Here is a 21,201-nt window from a genome sequence, read left to right as displayed (position 1 = left end):
AGTGGTTAAAGCCAGCTTGGATGATGAGGGATCCTGGCTCTTCTGGAAGAGTGAGGCCAAGTAGGAAGCAAAAGCAATCAGCTCTTACCTGATGGGAAATACACTGCTAGCCTTCATACCCAGCTTTGTGTTGGCCCTGGAACTTCTGGGCTGTGTTTGTCTCATTAATAATGAAACAGCAGCAAGCAGGGGATTTTGATTTTCAGGAATTATTCAGTACCTGTGGTTGTGACTGAAGCTGCAGTTTCCACAGCACCTCTGGAAAGCAGCTTGCTTCCCACAGCAATTCCCTGGGGATATTCTGTGTCTATAACTATAGAGAAGGCTGGGGTTTTATTTCCCAAATGTGATGATCTGGTTGCTGTGCCAGGGTCAGCTGTGTGTGCTGGCAGGGCTGGCCAGCTTGGCAGGACAGCTCCAGGGTTCTGCTCTCCCCAGCTGCCTGTGAGCAGCACAAATGGAGTGGAACAGCCATAAAACGTGCAAGATGAGCCCTGGATTTGGCTGTCATTTTGGAAACACACCCATTCCATGGGCCAGAGAAACTGGTGAGCTCATCTGGTGCTTTATTCATTCAACCCATTGCAGTAAAAATGAGATTTCCTTTGCAGGAACAGAATTTTTGTGTCCTTTTATCCTTTAGGATACCCTGCAGGATAACCCTCTATACTCTGGGTGCCTGTGGGTGATGATAAATCATCTTCTGCTTTAGTGTTACCACAGTTTGTGCTGGGTTTGGAGGGCACAGCCATTACAGCCCCAGAATTCTCTCGTGGGTAAATGATGGAGAGACACCTCACTGATATGGAGCGAGGCTGGGAGGTTTATTTGATGGATACATTTTTCTGGGAAGCGACTTGTAAATCTCTGTGCCCTTGCAAGGGATGGAAACATAACTCAGGACTGGGAGAGTGGGAGTCTGATAATATAGGGAAAAAAAAACCAAAGAGAAATGTGTGACCTGTCCTAGGAAATCCTTGGAGTAACCATGGATCAGCAGGGATAGAGCAGGTCCCTCATCCCCCTGTCCCCCAGGCTCCTGTGGTGCTGCTCAGGTCCTTCCAAGGGGTACCAGAGTCACCCCCAGCCTCCCCAGGGTGCTGTGCCAGCTGCTGCTGTCCTTTCCCAGGCTGGTGGAGCAGCTGGAATCAGCTTTTCCAAGGAGATGTGCTCTGTTGGGAGCTGATGGCAGGAGCAGAGCCCTAGGGGTTCAGGAGAGTCCCTGCCCTCCTGGAATACAGCAGTCCTGGGCAGTTTATCCCTGCCTGGCTGGTGATTTGTGTGCTTAAATGGTTGTGTACAAACCCACTCCCTCCTCTGCCTGGATCTGCCAGGTTTGCTGTAAACTGTTTTGGGAAAGTTCCACTCAAACTTTAGGGGATGTTGGGATTTTGTCCTTCTGCTTATAAAGCTGGCAAGGTAATTATGATAGTCCAGATGCAAAATGCTGAGAGAGAGAAATTAATTAATTCCAAAACTGACTTGCAGTAGTTTTAGGAATGTGAAATTTAGTCCTTTAATCTCAGCATGTGCTGGAGATGCTGCTTTCTTCTCCAAAAAAGCTCTCATTTAGTACTGTCAGGTTTCTATGGAATAACCATTAGTCCTGTCACTTCCTCAGGACAGCCTGGCTGCACTGAGCCCTGCTCTGATTCCAAACCAGCTTTGCTACGTGAGGCTGGAGCAATATCCACAAACACCTCTTTTATCTGGGCTTTGCAGCTGAGCTGTAATTTTCTGTATTGCAGCGTCAAGGCAGCGAGAGGGGAGCTGAGGACCTGGATTCACACTCCAGGCTTTGTTTTTTATCTTTAAAACAAACCAGCCCCCAATCTAAAGCCTCAGATAGGATTCGAGTCCATCAAGGCACGTCAGGGAAATGTGAAGTGACGGATTTGGAACAAAAGCTTGTTTGGAGGCAGCTGATTTCATCTGGGCTCCTGAGCACCTGGTCAGGTGTGGGTGGGCTGGAGGAGCATCCAGCTCCCCCTCCCTCCCTTCCTCCCATGGGCATCAGGAGTGGGGCTCAGCTGGTGTTTTCACACGGATGCTGTGTTTGAGCTCTGTGTGTTTTCCTCTTCTGAAAGGTCTCTGCCTGTTCAGGACCGTGCCATGTGCTGCCTTTTCTTTTGATCACATTCTCTGTGGAGCTGCACGTTCTGTGTTCCCAGTCTGGGCTCAGCCCCTCGCTGTGCTGGGGACCAGCAGCAGCTCAGCCATGGCTGAGCACACCTGCTTGGGCTGGCATGGAGCTGTCCTGTGTGTGTGTGTGTGTCTCAGCATTCAGCACTGGAGAGCTTGGCTCAAATGTTTAACCTTGGCTCAGGTGTTACCAGCAAATGTCTCTCAGCAGTGCCCAGGGCACAGCCAGCCCCAGGCTCTGGGTGCTGCAGGGCTGCTCCCAGGCCCTGGCTGTGGCTTGGTGTCCCCTCTGCTCTGGGAGGGCTCCAGCTGCTCTTCTCAGCCCTCCTTGTGCCAGGGTGTGTTTTGGATACAGGTGTTTGGGAGGGGGACTTGTTACAGAACCACAGAAGGGTTTGGGTTGGAAAGGACCTTAAAAATCATCTTGTTCCAACCCCTGCCATGGGCAGGGCACCTTCCCCCAGAGCAGGTTGCTCAGGGCTCCATCCACTGATGGTTTAAGGCTGTTGTTCCCTTTCCAGGCGTGTCAGGAGTGGAGGCAGCTCGCCTGGAGGAGGCCCTGGCAGTGAAGCACTGTGCCCTGTCCCTGGTGGGGGAGCCCATCATGTACCCACACATCAACCGCCTCGTCAGGCTCTTGCACCAGCACGGCATCTCCACCTTCCTGGTCACCAACGCTCAGTTCCCCGAGGAGATCAGGTGGGAGCTGCAGGAAATTCCTGCTAAACTTCTGCTGGAACATTAGTGTGCTGACCTGTGTCCTAATCCCATTTAGAGCCCCCTCAGAGTCAGCTCAGCATGAGCACAGGCAATGAAAAATCTCCCTCAGCAACTGATTTTAACCTCAATATCCCCATGCTCCTTCTCATCCCTTTCTCCCCCTCAGTTTGATTTTCTTTTCTGTCCCTCCTGCACAAACGCTGATTGCCTGTGGAGTGAAGAGCTGGAATGTGGCACCTGTGAAGGTGTGGCAGGAGGGGAGCAGAGGTTTGTGCCTGGGGCAGGGAGAACTTCTGTCCTTCTGTCAGAGCAGGGCACTGAGCTCAGAGGTTGCCTTTTGGGGCTGATCTTTGTTCTGAGCCCAGAAGAGCAGCTGTAAACTCGACCCAAAGCTCTGTCCAGCCCAGTGTCCCCAGGAGGATGAGGAGGGGGGACAAGAACGTGTTCATCAGCAAAGTGGGATCCACTTAACCTCCCTCAGAGGGACTTCAATGAAATCTTCCAAACACTTTAATGAGCTGTTTCAGAGTCTTTACAAAGGTAAAGAATCCCTTTTCCTGATGTTTTGGAGCATTCAGGCTGCTGTTTCCAAACTCTGAGGCGGTGTGGCAAGGAAGTGCAGCACGTGGGGAAATGCAGCAGGTGGGGAAATGCAGCAGGTGGGGAAATGCAGCTCCTCACAATCCCAGCAGCAAATCCAGGCCTGGAGCTGTGGGAGCTGTGGGAGCTGTGGCAGGGTGGCCTTGCTGTGTCACCCAGCTCATGCCAGCTCCTCTCAGTGCTCCTGGGACAGTTTCCTTTGCTCTCCTCGTGGTCTGAACCTGGCACTGAGGGGGGAGCGCAGGCAGTTTGGGAGTGAGTAATTATACACTACAAAGGCATTCCAAATGATTGAATAATTGTGTAATCAAGTTACTTTAAGTCATGTATTATGTGCCTGGTAGATAGAAATTGCTCTTTCCTAAATATAGCAGTTTAAAAAGAGAGCACACACTATTTTGAAGCTGCACTTTTCGGATCTGCTGAATCTTTTTAAAAAGAAACAAAAAAGAAGGGGATAAAATGCTAGGCTTGCTGTCTTAAAAATTGCAACTGATCTTTGGCTCATCAAAGCTGATGATTTGCTTAATATGGGAACTGAAGTAGGCATCCAGCTCACTTCTGTGCTGTCAGCAGAGGAACTGTCATCAAAAAGTTCATCCTGCAATAGACAGGGTGACCTCTGGTGCAAGAGAGCTGAGAGGGACCTGGGACAAGGGATGGAGGGACAGGACCCAGGGAATGGCTCCCAGTGCCAGAGGACAGGGCTGGATGGGATTTTGGGCAGGAATTGTTCCTGGCAGGGTGGGCAGGGGCTGGGATGGAATTCCCAGAGCAGCCCCTGGATCCCTGGCAGTGCCCAAGGCCAGGCTGGATGGGTTTGGAGCTCCTGGGACAGTGGGAGGTGTCCCTGCCATGGCAGGATGAGCTTTAAGGTCCCTCCCAGCCCCTTCTGGGAGAGGGCAGCATGGCCTGGAGTGATTCTGGATTCAGGACAGGGGCTCCAGTGGGTGCCCCCTGTGCCTTCCTCTCCTCCTCCTCCTCTCTTTAGGCTGCAGCTTCACCTGCCACAGGCTCACAATGAACTGAGGGAGGTTTTACACCAGGTGAGCTCCTACTGATCCCATACCTGGCTCCTGACTCTGATCCATGGCTGTGAACAAACCCCCTCATGTATGGGTTTGTGTTTATGATCAATAATAATACCAATAATGAGCAGATGATTATTAATGCTCACCAGCAAATGCTCATTTTTGATGTTGCTGTTCCTGGTTCTCGTGGGCTCTGTCCTGCCTGCCTGGTGAAGCCACCTCAGGGCTGGAGGCCTGAAGTCAATTTATTTGAGTGGCACAGCTCAGCTGAAGGTTTCAGCTCAGGATTTCTATCCAGATCCATGTGTAAATGCCATGGATTTGGTCTCCTGGATTTCATCTCAGGTGTCTGAGCTAGCTTGGAAATTGACACCAAAAATCCATCCTGGTAGCACAGGGCTGGATTTGCTGTTATCCTGCTCTGGAGCTGTGTCCCAGGAACAAGCTGTGTCCTTGTTCTCACTGCTCCCATGGCTGCCCCCTCTCCTTGTTCCCCTTGGCAGAACGTGCCCAGCTCATCCAGGCTGGATTCCCAGCCCTGGGGACCATTCCTGTCTGGGGCTGGAACCCCTCCCTGGGATCACTTCTGGTTCCTTCATTTCCCCATGCTGACAGAGGCTGGCTCCTGCCTGTCTCTAGCTTTGAGATGATTTTTCTCAGCCGCTCTTTTGAGAAGCACCTGCTCCATCTTCACTAGAGCCCCTTTTAATTAAGCAAAGACAGCACTGAGTAAAGAAAGAGTTTGGCTGAGTGTGCCTGGAAACTGAGCACTTCAATCCACTTAGGCTCAGAACATTTGGTCATTTTGGAGTCTGTGGCTTTGGGCTGCCAGTCCAGACAAACTTGTTTACAAAACTGAGATTTTAACCTGAAATATTCAGTTTGTTCTGGATTATTTCACTTTGCTGTCTAAATGCACACACAGAGAATGTGTTCTGATGGTTGGCTGAGTGTCCACATTAAGTGGAATTTTCTGGACACAAAGAGCTCTGATCAGTCTCACTCTGGCCAGTTCTTGTCCCTAGGTCACCTTTGGGTGACAGTGTATTTTTAGGTGGCACTGTTTGGCGGCTGAGCAGTAGGTTCTGACTTCTCATCGTCTTCTCTAGAGGAGATGAAGCTGTGACTTCTCTGAAATGAAGCTGAGACTGGTGCCTGCTCATTACAAACACACCAAGCACCCCCAGAGTGCTGCCCCCAAATGCTGAGAGCTCTGTGGTACATTGGGATGTGCTTGTGGATGCTGCAGCCCCCGGGGTGGGAGATGCCACAGAGGGTGGCTGTGCCACACTCCCTGCCCTCGTCACTCCTGCCAGTGGGAAGGGTTTGTCTCCATCCTGGAGGGGTGTCCCTGTCCCTGGAGGTGGCACTCAGTGCCCTGGGCTGGTGACAAGGTGGGGATCAGACACAGGTTGGGCTTTTCCAGCCTCAGGGATTCTGTGATTAAATTCAGCCACTTGCTACTGCTGGACATGCTGAACTCCCCTGGCCTGCAGCAGGATCACCAGTGACAGCCCTGGAAATAGTGTCCAGTTCCTGTTCCTGCTTTTGTAGGAGAACACAAACTCCAGCAGCAGCTTTGTGACAGCAGCAATTCCCTTTTCCCTTTGCAGGAAGCTGGAGCCTGTGACCCAGCTCTATGTCAGTGTGGATGCCAGCACCAAGGAGAGCCTGAGGAGGATTGACAGACCCCTCTTCAAGGACTTCTGGCAGAGGTTTCTAGACAGCTTAAAGGCCTTGGCTGAAAAGGTACCCACTTAAGAATGGACTTTTAAATGGTTTTTAAAATGTTTTTTTCCTTCCTTCTACACTTGGCTGACTCACCACACCTTTTTTCTTCCGTCTCACCTTGCCTGCTTCTACTTTCTGCAGAAGGGGAAGACTTGAGAGGCTTTAAGATGGACCATGGAGTGGGTCCTGGTGTGTTGGGAATACATTTCCATGGTTGGGGCTGCCAGGTGTGTGAAGTGCAGCAGGTTTGGGTGGTTTTCCAGAGCAGAATGTGTGTGTCAAACAGGGCAGTAAATGCTGTGAATAAAAGGTGATGTGAGGGATGAAGAGATTAACAAATAATAGATTTCCTAACAAGGGAGTTACACTATGAAGGAAAGCTGGAAATTCAGGGAAATTGTAAATCCAGTGTTCCTTTGCTCTGGTTCTCAGAGGCTCCCTTGAAATGGCAGTACCTAAAGGACATTAAAATGTGTGTGCTGGAGTTTGGTAGCCCTGTCACTGTCCTGTTGCAGAGAAATCTGCTTTTTTCTGGAAGATGGACCCAGCCCAGGGGATCTGAGCACAGCAGCAGGGGGGCTGTGCCCTGTGTGTGCTGGACTCAGCTGAGCAGTGCCCTGGGGTGGTGTCAGCTCAGGCTCTGTGTGACTGCTGACTCCTGGAGTAATTAATGAAGCGCTCCTGGGCCCAGCAGCACAGGAATGGATGAGAACAGTGCCTCACAGGCATGTCTGCCTCTCTTGTTCCTGCTCCTGGCTCTGGTGGAAGCCAGGGCTGTGTTTACTGATCTGGCAGACGTTGTCACCTTACCTGCTGGGATGAACAGCCAAGAGAGACTGGTGCCTTTGAATAATGACCTTTGTTGGAATAATGAGTTTTCCTGCCTTCTCAGATGACAGTGTTGGACCATTCTCTGCCAAATGAACTTAGATTAGTGGATCTGTGAGGCTCAGAGGAATTGAGTGGCACTTTCTGCTGCAGAGGCATGTGGGCAGCAGGGTCAGGTGCTTTGTGTGTGGAGGTACAGCACTCTTGTGCAAAACCTCAGGCCAAACTCTGAGGGTTTTAAAATCAAGTGCAAACTAAATTCTCTGTGATCAGAGAAATCTGTGGGAAGAAGGGGAGCTAAAATACTGAGGGCACAAAATACTGAAAAAGCATTTTGGGAAATTGCTTTTGCCCACCAGTTATTTCCTGCTGCCTCTCTTGACCCTGAGTGTTCATTACTGGGAGAAGTTTCCTTGCAAACAATTGAAGGTGAAAGTATTGGCAAGTCTGTCCATACAGCTAAAAATACCCTGGTCAAGGTGAAGAGGAGAGGAGAAAGCAGCTCCACTAGCAGGTGCATTTTCTCCTCCAAGCAACTGCACTTTGAAGGGTCCTTGAAACACTGATAGCACAAGAGCCAATTAATGGTTGTTCCAGTTGGTGAAACCCTGCTCTGCCAGCCCTGCTCATCTGCACGAGGCAGCATCACACATGGGGACAGCAGGAGCTCGTGGGGAAGCTGCTGAGAAGTGGAATGGGGATGAAGTGACCCAGTGTGACAAAGTACTCATGGATTTCTACACTGGGAAAAGAGCTGGATAGAGGATGGTGATGGACAGAGCTGCACGTGTCCTATTCATGGTTCACATCCCTTGGCAGCAGCTCTGAGGGGCCTTTTCACCTTCCTGGACAGGCTGGACAGAGCCCAGAGCGTCACCGGGGCCACCTCCCTGCTCCAGCCCAGAGCACAGGGCACCGCATGGTGTCCAGAGGGCTCGGGAATATCCCCGCTCAGGGAGACTCCAGCCCCTCCCTGGGCAGCCTGGGCAGGGCTGGGCAGTGCCCAGGGCACGAGTTGTGCCTCCTGTGCAGGGGGAATTGCTGGGCTCGGTCCCTGCCCGTGGCTCTGGTGCCACTGCTGGGCCCCTGAGCAGAGCCCGGGCTCTGCTGGGAGCCCTCCCTGCACACAGGGACAGCCAGGGCTGAGGCCCCTCTCAGCTGGGGCTCCTCTCCAGGCTGAGCAGCCCCAGCTCCCTCAGCCTCTCCTCCACAGGGAGATGCTCCAGGCCCTCCTCATCCTCACAGCCTGTGCTGGGCACAGGGGCAGGGTCCCTCCCTGGCCTGCTGGGAATGCTCCTCCTGACTTGGGGTGAGCAGAACAGCTCTTGAACAAGTGTCTGCTGGTCCATGGACGTCCATGGGCTTGCTGAGCTCTGGGCTGAAGGTCCCTGCTGTCACTCGTGCTCTGAGGAACATCTTCCAGCCCTGGAGTGGTGTCACCTCCCCTGTCTGCAGCTCCTTGAGTCCCTCGTGATGGATCCTGGCAGATCAGACAGGCAGAGCTGAGCTGCTGGACCTGCAGGGACCAGGTGCCAATGTTCTCTCAAGCAGGCTGGAGCCATGCACGGAGCAGGAGTGAGCCCTGCAGGTTACTGGGGTGCTGTGGCACTGCTGGCTGATGATGGAGCAGAAGCTTGTCCTTCCTGTCCTTCCAGGAGGGTCACAAAGCAGAGGAAGCAGCTCAGTGGCACTGCCAGGAGCTCAGACTGTGCCTTTGGACATCACACACAACACAGCTTCAGATCTGGGATCTAACCTTGCCCTCACTCTTCTGCTTCAAGGGGATTAGGATTTCCTGGAGAACCAGGGTCAGGGCTCCCTGGGAGAGCTGGAGCAGACACCCGGGTTTTTTTTCCCTTATTAAAAAAGATCAAGAAAGGAAATGGTTCCCTGTGCCTGTGCTAGGATATCACACACTGGCAGTGCCTGGCTTTGCTGGCTGGATATTCCTTGCTGGAAGGTGCTAGGAATGGTTTATCCAGGGGAAGATACAAAAACATTTCTCATTACTGTCTCCTGGTCTGAATTTTCACACTGCTCACAGGTAGCTCCTGTTATATTCCTGGGTAATGAAGAGACTGGTTTGATATTTAAACATTCCCAGCCTTGCATCTGCTGCTATTTACTTAACTCTTTTTGTTTTTCCCAACATTATCCTGTCTTCCAAGTTACCCTTGTCTTTGTGTGATTACAAACAGCATAAATAGATCGAGTTACATCCTCAGCAGGTTTTAGTGCTGATTATTATGTAACAAATGACAGGAACAATTGTTTTTATGAAAAGACATATTTGATTTGCAGGGAAATGATTTATGTGGCTCCTGAGGGAGGGGAGCTATGTATGATGTTTCTGAGCTGAGGGGCTTTTTAAGCAGAATTTAAATGTAAAATCTGCAACAGATGTTAGAATCAGTAATCAATTTTGCCACTATAAATTTAGAAGAATTTGAGTCTTCTGCACAGTAAATGCTCTCACCAGCTGTGTTCTTGTTTTAATGGGATTGCTAATGAGACTTTTGGTGAAAGCCTTTGGCAATGCAGCCTGAGGAGTGTGACACAGGTATGATGTTAATATGGTTTTATTGCCTCTGAAATGCATCCTGTCCTTTCAGTGTCCTCACAGCAATCCAAACCAGCTTTCAGCAAGATGCTTGGCTGCAGAGGGAGTGAAATCTCATTTCTCTGGCTGTGCCAGTCCCTCCTGGTTTGCTTACAGGCAAGGCAGGGGGGAAATGTTCATGGCACACTACAGCCAAAGGGATGTGTGGCTCCAGCTGCTGCTGTCCTGGGAGTGCTGGGGAGCAGAGAGTGAGGCTGGGGAAGGGGAGAGCTCTCTGGCCACCCAGAGAGGCACAGGTAGGGGTGGAATCTGTGTGCTCTCAGTCCAGGATCCCAAGTGAAGCCTCTCCTCTCATTCCTGCCTGGGCCTGGTGCTGTTTGCTGCTGGCCATGGCTGCAGAGGGTGCCCGGTGCCACCCCTGTCCCCTGCCATGGCCCTGGGACGTGGGAATGGCCCTCCTCCTCCTCCTCCTCCTCCTCCCCTTCCAGCTGAGCTCATTCCTTGCCTCCTCAGCCAGCAGACATTCTCCAGCCTGCCCAGTTTTTCTGCTGCTGAACATGTAGGGAGCATTTGCAATTCTTACCTCCTGTTAAAGAGCATCTCTCCTTTGCCTTGAGCTCTTCTAGAAGCTGCCTGAGAGATGCCAGCCTTGGCTTTTAGGGAGCTTGATTCAAACCAGTCTTTGTTCCCCTTCCAAGTTATTTATTACCCAGCCACCAGCCAAGGGCTGTTCCCTTCCTGGACTTGGCTCTGGGAGCTCCCCCAGCAGCCTCTGTGGCTCGGGAACATTTGGTCACATTTTCGTTCTCTGGTTGTGAACGAGAGCAGCTTTCATGGATGGAAGCCTGAACCTGTGTGTGTTTTTATGGGAATTCTCCAGAAGGAAAAAACAACCCTAAAATTCTGCTTGTGGCACCAAGGAGAGCTTGGGGCTGCACTTTGCTTTCAGCCCAGGTTTTATTTCAGCCCATAAAGCTGAGCTAACGGGGCTGAGGGCACAGACTGGGGCTGTGCAGGGCAGTGCACAGGAGTACACTGGAGTACTGTATTTACTGGAGTAAATTCATTAACTCTGCAATTCTCTCCTCACTGACACATCACCAGCAGCTCTCACACGAGAGTCAGGTGAGGAGCATTTACTGGGTTCATGGAATCCATTCCTTTGCATTTGACATTTCAGGAAAGACAAGTTGAGAAAGCATCTGCAGGAGTGATGTGTTTGCTCATCTGGGGTGGGGAGTGCGTAACTTGGAAGCAGCGCAAGCGAGGAGAGGGATTTTCTGGGAATGTGGTGATGGTGTTCCATCACATTTCCACCACCACCGTCACATTTCCTAGGTTTGGGAAATGCAAAATCAGGAGGACATTGCTTTGGAGGGGGAGAAACCCTTTCCTGAGAGGTGTTTGTCATGGGCTGTGTGCAGGAGTGCGTGGATGGCAGGCCTGGAGTGCTGGATCCAGCATTGCATCTGTGCAGGCTTGCACTGACACAGGGACATGGGGACACACAGACACAGGGACACAGGGACACAGGGACACAACAGGGACACAGGGACACAACAGGGACACAACAGGGACACAACAGGGACACACAGACACAGGGACACAGGGACACACAGACACAGGGACACAGGGACACCACATGGACACAGGGACACGCAGGGACACGGGGACACACAGACACAGGGACACAACAGGGACACACAGGGACACAGGGACACAACAGGGACACAACAGGGACACACAGGGACACACAGGGACACAGGGACACACAGACACAGGGACACAGGGACACAGGGACACGGGGACACACAGACACAGGGACACACAGACACAGGGACACAACAGGGACACACAGGGACACACAGGGACAGAGGGACACATGGACACAGGGACACACAGACACAGGGACATGGGGACGCACAGACACAGGGACACACAGACACAGGGACACACAGACACAGGGACACACAGACACAGGGACACACGGACACACAGACACATGGACACAGGGACACACAGGGACACACAGGGACACATGGACACAGGGACACACAGACACAGGGACACACAGACACAGGGACACACAGACATAGGGACACAGGGACAGAGGGACACAGGGACACACGGACATGTGGACACATGGACACAGGGTGCCCAGGGCTCTTCAGTGCCACGTGTCTGATGAGTCTGATCTCCGCAGGGAGAACCCTGGGGAGGTTCTCCTGCCCCAGGGTGAGACCCCTGTGCTTGGCTCCAAGGGGACTGGACCTGGTTTCGTTTGTTGGGACCTTTGGGGCAGGATCCTGCAGCAGGAATGTGGCAGCAGAGCTCAGGGAATGGCTCTGGGAGTGAGGGAGTGATGAGCCCTGGAGCTGGAGAGCTGATGATCCGTAATAAGTACAAATAATAGAAAACAACTGTTTACAAGTGTGTGTGTGTGTTTGCATCATTGCTTTTATGTCCTTCTAGCTCAGGGTTGGAATTTGTTTAACAGTCCTGGGGACTCTGATCTCCCTCTGGGCTCTCTTGAGTCCAGCTTGCTGTGGAAGCAGCAGGATCTGAAGGCATTCCATGGACACTGGGTGTCTGAAGGAATGATATCATTTGGGGAGTTGGAATTTCAGGTATCCCCTGGGCAGGGTCCACAGGTGAAGCACACCTTGCACTGTGAATCCAGACACTCAGGATTTGAGTAAATCCTTTGCTGGGATTTTTATCATTCCCCTGCTCTGCTCCAGCACCTGCAGGGAATTCTCTCAGCCCCAGCTCAAGCTCACCTATTTACCAGAATGGGCACTTAAAGTGTTCAAAGCTCATAATTGTTCTTTTAGAGCCCAGCTCTTGAATTAAGGCTTTACAAGAGCACTGGGTTAGCAAGGATTGCTTAATCAATAAGAGAAATTTATGTCAGACTCCTTGTTTACACTGCTCCTTGTGAAGTGAACTGGGCAGGATTTTCAGCAATCCTGGTGGGGCTTTCAGATCTATTTTTACATTATTTGGACAAAACCCAGAAGAAAAATATAAATCATTTGCTTCACAGCCTGCAAGAGCGTTTTTTAACGAGGTAATTATGTTTTTATGGCAGCTTAATCTCTGCTTTCATCGCTGGAAGTTGCACTGCTGGTTTGTTATTTCCCAGGATAACCAGTGTCACTATTCCCATAAATACAGTCACCCCTTCCCAGGCTGTGGCTGAGCTCCTGTCTGTGCCACCCTCACAGCAACAATTCCTTCCCAATATCCCACCTCAGCCTGCCCTCTGGCAGTGGGGAGCCATTCCCCCTGTCCTGGCACTCCAGACCCTTCTCCAAAATCCCTCCCCATCCTTCCTGTGGAATCCTTCAGGTGATGGGAGGCCACAATGGGTCACCACAGCCAGCTCTGGCTGATCCTGTAGTTACTCCCTCAATCCTTTGGTATTACAGGGTTATTTAAAATACAGTTTATTCTCCTTTCCTGTATCCCCTATTGCTGAGCAAAACACAGCGATTTTGAGGAATATTCTTTCAGGCCCCTGGGAAATCTCAGTGGGAAGTTGTTTTCCTGGCTGAGATTTCCAGCTACAGAGATCTGTGAGGAAGCATCCAAGTCTTTGGCTGGTATATAAATAACTGGGCTGGCTTTAAAGTCCCGAGCAGCTGGCGGTGCCGTGGGGCAGGCTGGGCTCCAGCCCTGGATCCAGACTCTCTCTGGGAGTGTTCAGCTCCTGCCCCAGCCCCAGCCCCAGCCTGAAGTGGGGCTGGCCTTGAGCTGCTCGTTTGGAGCTGCTTTTCTCCCCCATTTCCTCTCTGCCTCTGCAAATGCCACTCTCAGGCTCTCTTGAGCTGCTCAGGGCTCAGGGATGGCACTGCCACACTCAGGGATGGCACTGCCACACTCAGGGCTGGGTACAGCCATGCTCAGGGCTCAGGGATGGCACTGCCACACTCAGGGCTGGCACTGCCACACTCAGGGATGGCACAGCCACACTCAGGGATGGCACAGCCATGCTCAGGGATGGCACTGCCACACTCAGGGATGGCACTGCCACACTCAGGGCTGGCACTGCCACACTCAGGGATGGCACTGCCACACTCAGGGATGGCACAGCCATGCTCAGGGATGGCACAGCCACAATCAGGGATGTCACTGCCATGCTCAGGGCTCAGGGATGGCACTGCCACACTCAGGGATGGCACTGCCACACTCAGGGCTGGCACTGCCACACTCAGGGATGGCACTGCCACACTCAGGGATGGCACAGCCACACTCAGGGATGGCACTGCCACACTCAGGACTCAGGGATGGCACAGCCACACTCAGGGATGGCACAGCCACACTCAGGGATGGGTACAGCCATGCTCAGGGATGGCACTGCCATGCTCAGGGATGGCACAGCCACACTCAGGGATGGCACAGCCACACTCAGGGATGGCACTGCCATGCTCAGGGATGGCACTGCCATGCTCAGGGATGGCACAGCCATGCTCAGGGATGGCACAGCCACACTCAGGGATGGCACAGCCACGCTCAGGGATGGCACAGCCACGCTCAGGGATGGCACAGCCACACTCAGGGCTGGCACAGCCACACTCAGGGATGGCACTGCCATGCTCAGGGATGGCACAGCCCCTGCCCTGAGGCAGAGCAGCTCTGGGGCAGGACAGGGCTCTGTCCCCAGGCGGGTCTGGCAGGGCCCTGCTGCTGCCAGAGCTGCTGCTCCAACCTGGGCATGGAACAGGTCCTGATCCTTCACATCATCCCCTGCCAGCTGCTGCCCTGTGAAAATCCCCGTGACTCGGGCAGGAATTGCTGGGGTTTTGCTGCTGCTGCTGAAGGGTTTTTGCTCCCACTCCTGGCAGAGCTGTCCCTGTGCTGCAGAGCAGGCAGCAGCACCCCAGGCTCCTGCCCCTGCTTTCCCTGCCCATTTGGAGTTAAACATCCACCCTTTCCTGGGAGAAAAAACCACCTCAGCCTGTTTAACAGCAAGCTTGAACGGGGTTTTGCTGCTGATTTGAGAGGATCTGTTTTCGTGCTGTTCTATTTTAAGTCCCTTTGCATTGGGCTTCTTTTTCCCTGGGTATAAATTTTACATGATTCCTTGAAACTGCACTGGAAATATGGAAAAGGAAGAAATAATCTCTGGGATGTTGTTGGTGCTGATTTCCGAGGGTGTGTTAAAACTGAGTCCATAGAAAATGGATAAAAACCAGTCATGGTTTCGATTTACTTAAGAACAACATTTCCAGCTCTCAGAACAAAGCTGTTGCTGTGCTTTGTTTTATTTCTAGAGAATTTTCAATAATCTGATTAATTTCTGCTGATGTGTGAAGCAATAAAATAGATCACAAGCAAGTACAGGAAGAGTGAGTGTGGAGGGGAGTGAAATTTGGTGGATTTTTCTCCTTGGTTCCAGTCCTGATCCCTCATTCCTGTGCTTCACACATCAGCAGAGGCCGAGGGGCTTTTCTGGTATAAAATTCCAGCTTGGGAATTAGTGCTGATGAATTCATCTCCCTGCAGGACTTTCTTGTTCTTTCCAGGCAGGATTTCAGAGCTGGGGGGACAACAGGGCAGTGCTGTTGGATGACAAAAAACCTGAGGCAGACCAAAAGTCCAACTTTGCTGTTTTCCTAATTATTATTCAGGACAGTTTTCATCTTATCTTCAAGGCCTTGGAAGAACAAGGAATTTCATATGGAGATCAGGCTTGGCTCCTCACAATAATTGTACTTCAGAGAGACAATTTTGGTTCTTACACATTATATTAAAGCTGAAAGAATTAAAAACTGCTTTAAAGGGACTGCCTTGGGCTCCAGGTTCAAGACAAGATGCAGGACCAGTCCTCATCATGTTGACATCACCTTGTAATTGTATTTTTCCTCAGTCCCTAATTAGTTTTTTCACCTGGTTCCCTCACAAGGAGCAGGAATGGCTTTGGCTTGGAAAAGTAGTATTAGGTTTGCTTTGGGGTTTATGTTTGTTTTTTTAATAAGTTTGGGGTTATTTTTTAGAGCTGTCCCAGTTTCTTTGGCATTAGCACTCAGCTCACAGAGTGATGGAATGGGTTGGGCTGGAAGGACTTTAAAGAGCATCCCTTTGCACCTCCCAGCCATGGGCAGAGGTGCCACCCACTCCATCTGTTTTAAAGGAAGTTTTTAAATCTCAGCTGAGAAAAATTGAGACCTCAAAGAGATATTTTTGTGCTTAAACACACCTGAAGTGTCCAAGGCCAGGCTGGAGCACCTTGGGATGGTGCCCGTGGCAGGAGTGGAGTGAGATGCACTTTAACATCCCCCCAGCTAAAATCATTCCAGGATTCTGTGATCTGCAGAGCTGGATTTGGGAGAGGCAGGAGTGGTTTCCAGTCCTTTTAGGGGGGCTCTGTCTCTGGGCTGAACTGGAAGGCTTTGGAGAGCTGTGGAATCTGGGGGGTGTTGGCATCTGAGATTTCCTCGGGCTGTGTTTTGGATCTTTCCTCCCTGGTGAGGTTTCTGCATAAAGCAGCTCCTTATCGGCTGTGGGGAAGAGATTTTGGCTGCAGGGGCTTTTTTCCCCATCCCAATCCCTGTGACAAGTCATTTCCAAGTGTGAAATTTGCTTTGATGTCTTTATTCAGGGCTGGTTCTCTCAGGAGCCTGGCAGGAGCTGGGCAGGAGCTGGGATGGGGCAGCTCTGGGGCTGCACTCGCTGCCCCTTCCTGGGCTGGGTCCTGCATGACCAGAGCAGGTCCTGGCAGCTCAGGAGCTCTGGGAATGTGTCATGGGGGAGTTTGCCAAGTGGAGCCTTTCCTTGAAGAGAGGAAGAAAATCCTGATGAAAGGAGCTGCCTTTGAAGTGGTTACTGCTCCTCATCCAGTGCTGGCAAAGGGGTGTGAAGCTGTGTGAAACAAAGGGCAGGTTCTGTTTGGAGTTTGCACCATCATTTCCTCCCCCAAAGAGTGCTTTTTCCATCCAGATGTGCTGTGTTTCTGTTGAGAGTCATTAGCTGCAAAAATAGGGATTTCTGTGGAGGAGTCTCTGGGTGAAATGGCAATAAAATAATTCTATCTGTACCTAAGAAATGCATGTAAGTGTTGAGGATACCTGAGCCTAAACCAGCAGCTGGAACAAAAATCTGGGTGTAATTGTATTTATTTCCAAACAGGGGGACATTACTCTGCCTGAACAAAGGAGTGAGTGCAAGTGACAGGATCCAAGGTGAGGGCCTTGGAGATGCTTCCCTGCTCCCTTGGAGAAGGGAGATGGTTCCCTGTCCTGGCCAGGGAAGGGAGATGATTCTCCTGCTCCCTTGGAGAAGGGAGATGGTTCCCTGTCCTGGCCAGGGAAGGGAGATCTTCTCCTGCTCCCTTGGAGAAGGGAGATGGTTCCCTGTCCTGGCCAGGGAAGGGGGATGCTTCTCCTGCTCCCTTGGAGAAGGGAGATGGTTCCCTGTCCTGGCCAGGGAAGGGAGATCTTCTCCTGCTCCCCTGCCCCAGCCAAGCCCGTGTCCCTCCAGCATCCTGCCCTTTGCAGGTGATGTGTTCCCCTTCCCTCTTCCTCCTGGGATCACACCCGGGCTGCTTCATGAAGAATAATTACATTTGATCTAGGAAAAGATTCATGTTGAGGAGGAGGGAATTAAAAAGAAATGATAAAAAAGGAGCAGCCCCAGTCCCTCGTGGTCATTGGAGTGGGAAGGGAGCACTTTGTCAGAGTGACACCGAGTCCTGTGTTGAGGTGTCCTGGGCTGGGCTGGGCTGGGCTGGGCCAGCAGCAGAGCGTGCACAGGCTGCAGGGAGCCACTGGTACCTGTGTCAGGCTGAGGAGGATGTGAGGATGGCTCCAGGGACAGTGCAGCAGGCTCCAGAGCCTGTGCTCCAGGCTGGGATGGGGAGCTGGGACATTCCTGGGACATTCCTGGGGCATTCCTGGGACATTCCTGGGACATTCCTGGGACATTCCTGGGACATTCCTGGGGCATTCCTGGGACATTCCTGGGACATCTCTGCCCCTCCTGCCAGGCTGCTCTGTGCACACAGGGATGAAGCAGCCCCACACCCATCTGATGGGCTGTTCTCACACCAACTCCTCTTCCTCTGTGTTCTCCTCATGTCTGGAGCAGAGCAACAGCTGCTTTTCCTGGAAACACAGAGTGTGGAGCATCCCAGGCTGCTTTTATAGCCTGATGCTTTAGATCGTTAAATTCTCACAGCTTAAGCTCTTTATTTCTTGTTTTGCTGTGCTTATGAGAGGATCTCCTGGGGCCCTATTGTACAACAAATACAAATAATCCATGAATAAAACAGGCTGGCTGTTTGTACTGCTGGCAGTCTGCAAGGATTGCTCCCAGATAAGGGTTTGGGATATTACTCATTTTGATCTGTGCCTTCTACCAGCGTTCCTCTGCTCAACAACACTGCAGAGATGTTGCCCTCTGGAAAGAGGCTTCTCCACATTAATTTCTGATTTTTCTACCTGTTTGCTGTCTGCCTGTGGCAGAGTTTGTTTCCTTCCCTGCTTTCCCTGCCCAGCCCTGGTGGGTTCACGTGGGTTTTGGGATGGTTCAGGTGTTGCAGTGTGCACACACAGAGCCTGCAGTTACTCCCTGTCACTTCTGCCCCGGGGGGAGAAGCCCTTTAAATTCACTCACAGCACATTTAGTTTTATGAAGTCCTTGACCTTAAACTTCTAAATGAGCTGGGATGTGAAGTGGAGAGTAGTAAAATGAGATTTAAATGGGAGAAAGCCCCACTTCCCTGCCTGGGCAGATGTGCTGCCCTCGCTGGGGCTGCTGTGAGATGGGACCAGTTATGTTGAATACAGACTGGTATTTACTGGTGCCCTGAAGCTGCTGCACTTGTTCCCCACTGGGAGCTGCCCTGTGGGGAGCCAGTTCTCATTAATTGGTGTCTGATCATTCCACAGGACTGATGGGGTGTGTGCACTGCAGACTTTCCTCCTTAGATCTTTCCCCTCTGCTTTCTTCTTCCCCTGTTATGTGCAAACAACGTGTTCATTTTTCTGTATTAGCTCCTCTACTGCTCTTCTCTCTTCAGTAATTAACAGTTGATTTCCTACTTGTCTCTTGACCTTTCTTTTGCCAATCCATTCAAATCACAAGAACTGCTCATTCTTCAAATCTCTGCTTAAATGCCATGGGTAGAGGTCTGCTGGTTTAGTTCTTGCCATGTTTAGAAGAAGGTGCTCCTGGTGTTCATTTGTTTCTCCTCTTGTTATTTTACAGTAAATAACCTGGGAGTTTTCCATAACAAATTGGTGTAGAACTTTTCCCCCTGTGGAGCACTCAGAAATGGGTGGTAGGTGGGTGATACACTGATTTTTATATGGAGGGCAGAATTCAGTGGGGTGGCAGTCAGAGCCTCTGAAGGACTAAGGTGAGCATTGCCAGCTCTCCCAGCAGAGCTGCTCCATCCCTCTGATCCCCCTGGAGCCTCCTCTGGGGCAGCTCTGCAGGTGGGGTCTCACCTGAGCACAGGGGCACAATCCCAATCCCTTTCCTGCTGCCCACGCTGGGATCAGCGTTTACATTTTCCAGTCCACAGTGTGCAGGGACAGCAAAGGAGTTAATCCAAACTGCAGATTTGCCGGAAAATTGCTCTATAAATAAAAATAAATTCCAAAAATAAGTGAAATAAAACATCAGTAGAAGATGAAGGGGAGGGGAAGGATGGGAACAAGCGGATGTGAGGAGTGGATTTGTTCCATGGCCAAGTGCTTGTGTTGAGAGGCCTTTTGTCACTGGTGACTCCTTTGGAGAGCAGCCCTTAGAGGGCAAACAAGAATAACTCCAAGCAGAGAAGTTCTGGGAGTGCTGGCTGCCACCTTCCCTGGAGGAAGTTGGATCTGGGAATCTTCTCCACAAGTCCCTGGCAGGAGGGGACAGCCAGAACAGGGACAGGAGGAGAGGGAACGGCCTCAGGCTGGGCCAGGGGAGGCTCAGGGGGGATTTTGGGGAAAATTCCTCAAGGAAAGGTTGTTAAACCTTGGAACAGGCTGTGCAGGGAGGTGCTGGAGGGGATTCACAGCCCTGTGGATGTGGCACTGGGGACATGGGGCAGGGGTGGCCTTGGCAGTGCTGGGTCAAAGCTGGGCTTGATATTTTGAGGGCTTTTCTAACATAAATCATTCCATGTTTCCATGAGAGTCCCCTGGGCTGGACCTGGAGGCACTAAAACACCTGGAATTGATGGGGAGGTTTCATGCTTGGGGAAGCAAATCCAACAGAGAGACATTTCCTGCTTTTTTTGCCATTAAGTTAAACTGCCCAAAGTGCCTGGGGCACGAGGTCTGGCACAGGGAGGATTTGTGTGGCAGGAGCTGCCTCAGCCCAGGTGCTGCAGGGCACATTTCCTGAAGGAGCTGCTTTGGGTCTGGCTTGGTTCCATCTCTGAGTTCGTGGAATAAAAGAATGATTTGATTTCTTTTTCCTGTTAGAATCTGTGTGCAAGGCTGGAACATCTTCCCTGGCTCAGAATGGGATGTCAGTGGGATTTTTCCTTTGTTCCTGGCTCAGAATGGGATGTTAATGGGATTTGTCCTTTGTTCCAGCAACAGCGCACTGTTTATAGGCTGACCCTGGTGAAAGCTTGGAATGTGGATGAGCTGAAAGCTTATGCTGACCTGATATCCCTCGGGAAACCAGACTTCATTGAGGTCAAGGTGAGCTGCACGGAGCTGTTTCTGGTTTTCCAGCAGTATTTCCCATTGTTTTGTCCCCATTTTCCCCTGCCTGATGTCTAAACTTTCTGAGTAAGTAAAATTCTTCCAAAGTGATGCACAAGAAACTTCTCCTTTGCTTTTAATATTACTGAATAATAATTGGTCAAAAGCCAAGGAGCAGGTGGTGCTCAAAGCCAAGCAACAAAGAGTGATGAGGAGATTCTGCAGAGCTCTGCCCGACAATGGGGCTGAGCTTGGGGATTTTCTGGTTGAAGACTTGGGATAAAGAATGTCCATTTCAGATGAAGGGAGCTAATCCAGCGTTGCTTCAGAGAGGCTCACAGGGTGAATGGAGAGAGATTTAGATTTTTGCAGGGCTTAATCCTTGTTCTTATTTCCATGAGTGCCTCACAGTGCTGTAACTCTGTGGGACCCCATTCTCCCACTTAAGCCAATAGTAAAGGGAGACTCAGTCATTAAAAATGCATCAAATAGATTTATTGCCTTAATCTGTTCTAATGCCAGCGTGTCACTGTCACACTTGTAAGAGCTGATGGTTGTATTTAAGGTCTGGAACATGCCAGAACTCCATTTCTTGCCATGGTGCCCTCTTTGTGTTCCTAAAGGCAGAGGTTTGTTTGATGTGCAGTATTTCTGTGTCCAGGGCAGGGAACGGAGCTGGGAAGGGGCTGGAGCCCCAGGAGCAGCTGAGGGAGCTGGGATCAAAGGCTGGCTCTTGTGTTTTGAGTTCAGCTTTCCCAGGAGGAGTTGTTTCCACGTGCAGGGAATCCCTGCAGATTTCCAGGCTGTGCTGCACCACCAACCATCTCCAGCCTCCCTGCAGACCAGAGTGACACACAGGACTGATGGCCTTTGTTAAACCAGCTCCAAAGTGATGATTGAGAGCAGCCAAGGAGCTGAATCCTGGCTGGATCCAGTGCAG

General features: G+C 51.2%; 1 protein-coding gene across 4 annotated transcripts in view; it reads left to right on the top strand.

Annotated features, from left to right (window-relative positions):
- Positions 1-21,201, top strand: part of LOC131587134 (S-adenosyl-L-methionine-dependent tRNA 4-demethylwyosine synthase TYW1-like) — a 52,294-nt gene that overhangs the window by 22,517 nt on the left and 8,576 nt on the right. For all 4 annotated transcript variants that reach the window (XM_058854678.1, XM_058854677.1, XM_058854676.1 and 1 more), the window contains 3 exons: positions 2,664-2,841; positions 6,107-6,242; positions 20,148-20,258. In XM_058854678.1, the coding sequence (XP_058710661.1) occupies positions 2,664-2,841; positions 6,107-6,242; positions 20,148-20,258 (425 nt within the window). The remainder of the gene's footprint in view (positions 1-2,663; positions 2,842-6,106; positions 6,243-20,147; positions 20,259-21,201) is intronic.

The sequence above is a fragment of the Poecile atricapillus genome, chromosome 21 (assembly GCF_030490865.1).
Source record: "Poecile atricapillus isolate bPoeAtr1 chromosome 21, bPoeAtr1.hap1, whole genome shotgun sequence".
Classification (NCBI taxonomy): domain Eukaryota; kingdom Metazoa; phylum Chordata; class Aves; order Passeriformes; family Paridae; genus Poecile; species Poecile atricapillus.
Note: the sequence above shows the minus strand (reverse complement) of the source record. Positions and strands in the feature narration are given on the sequence as shown.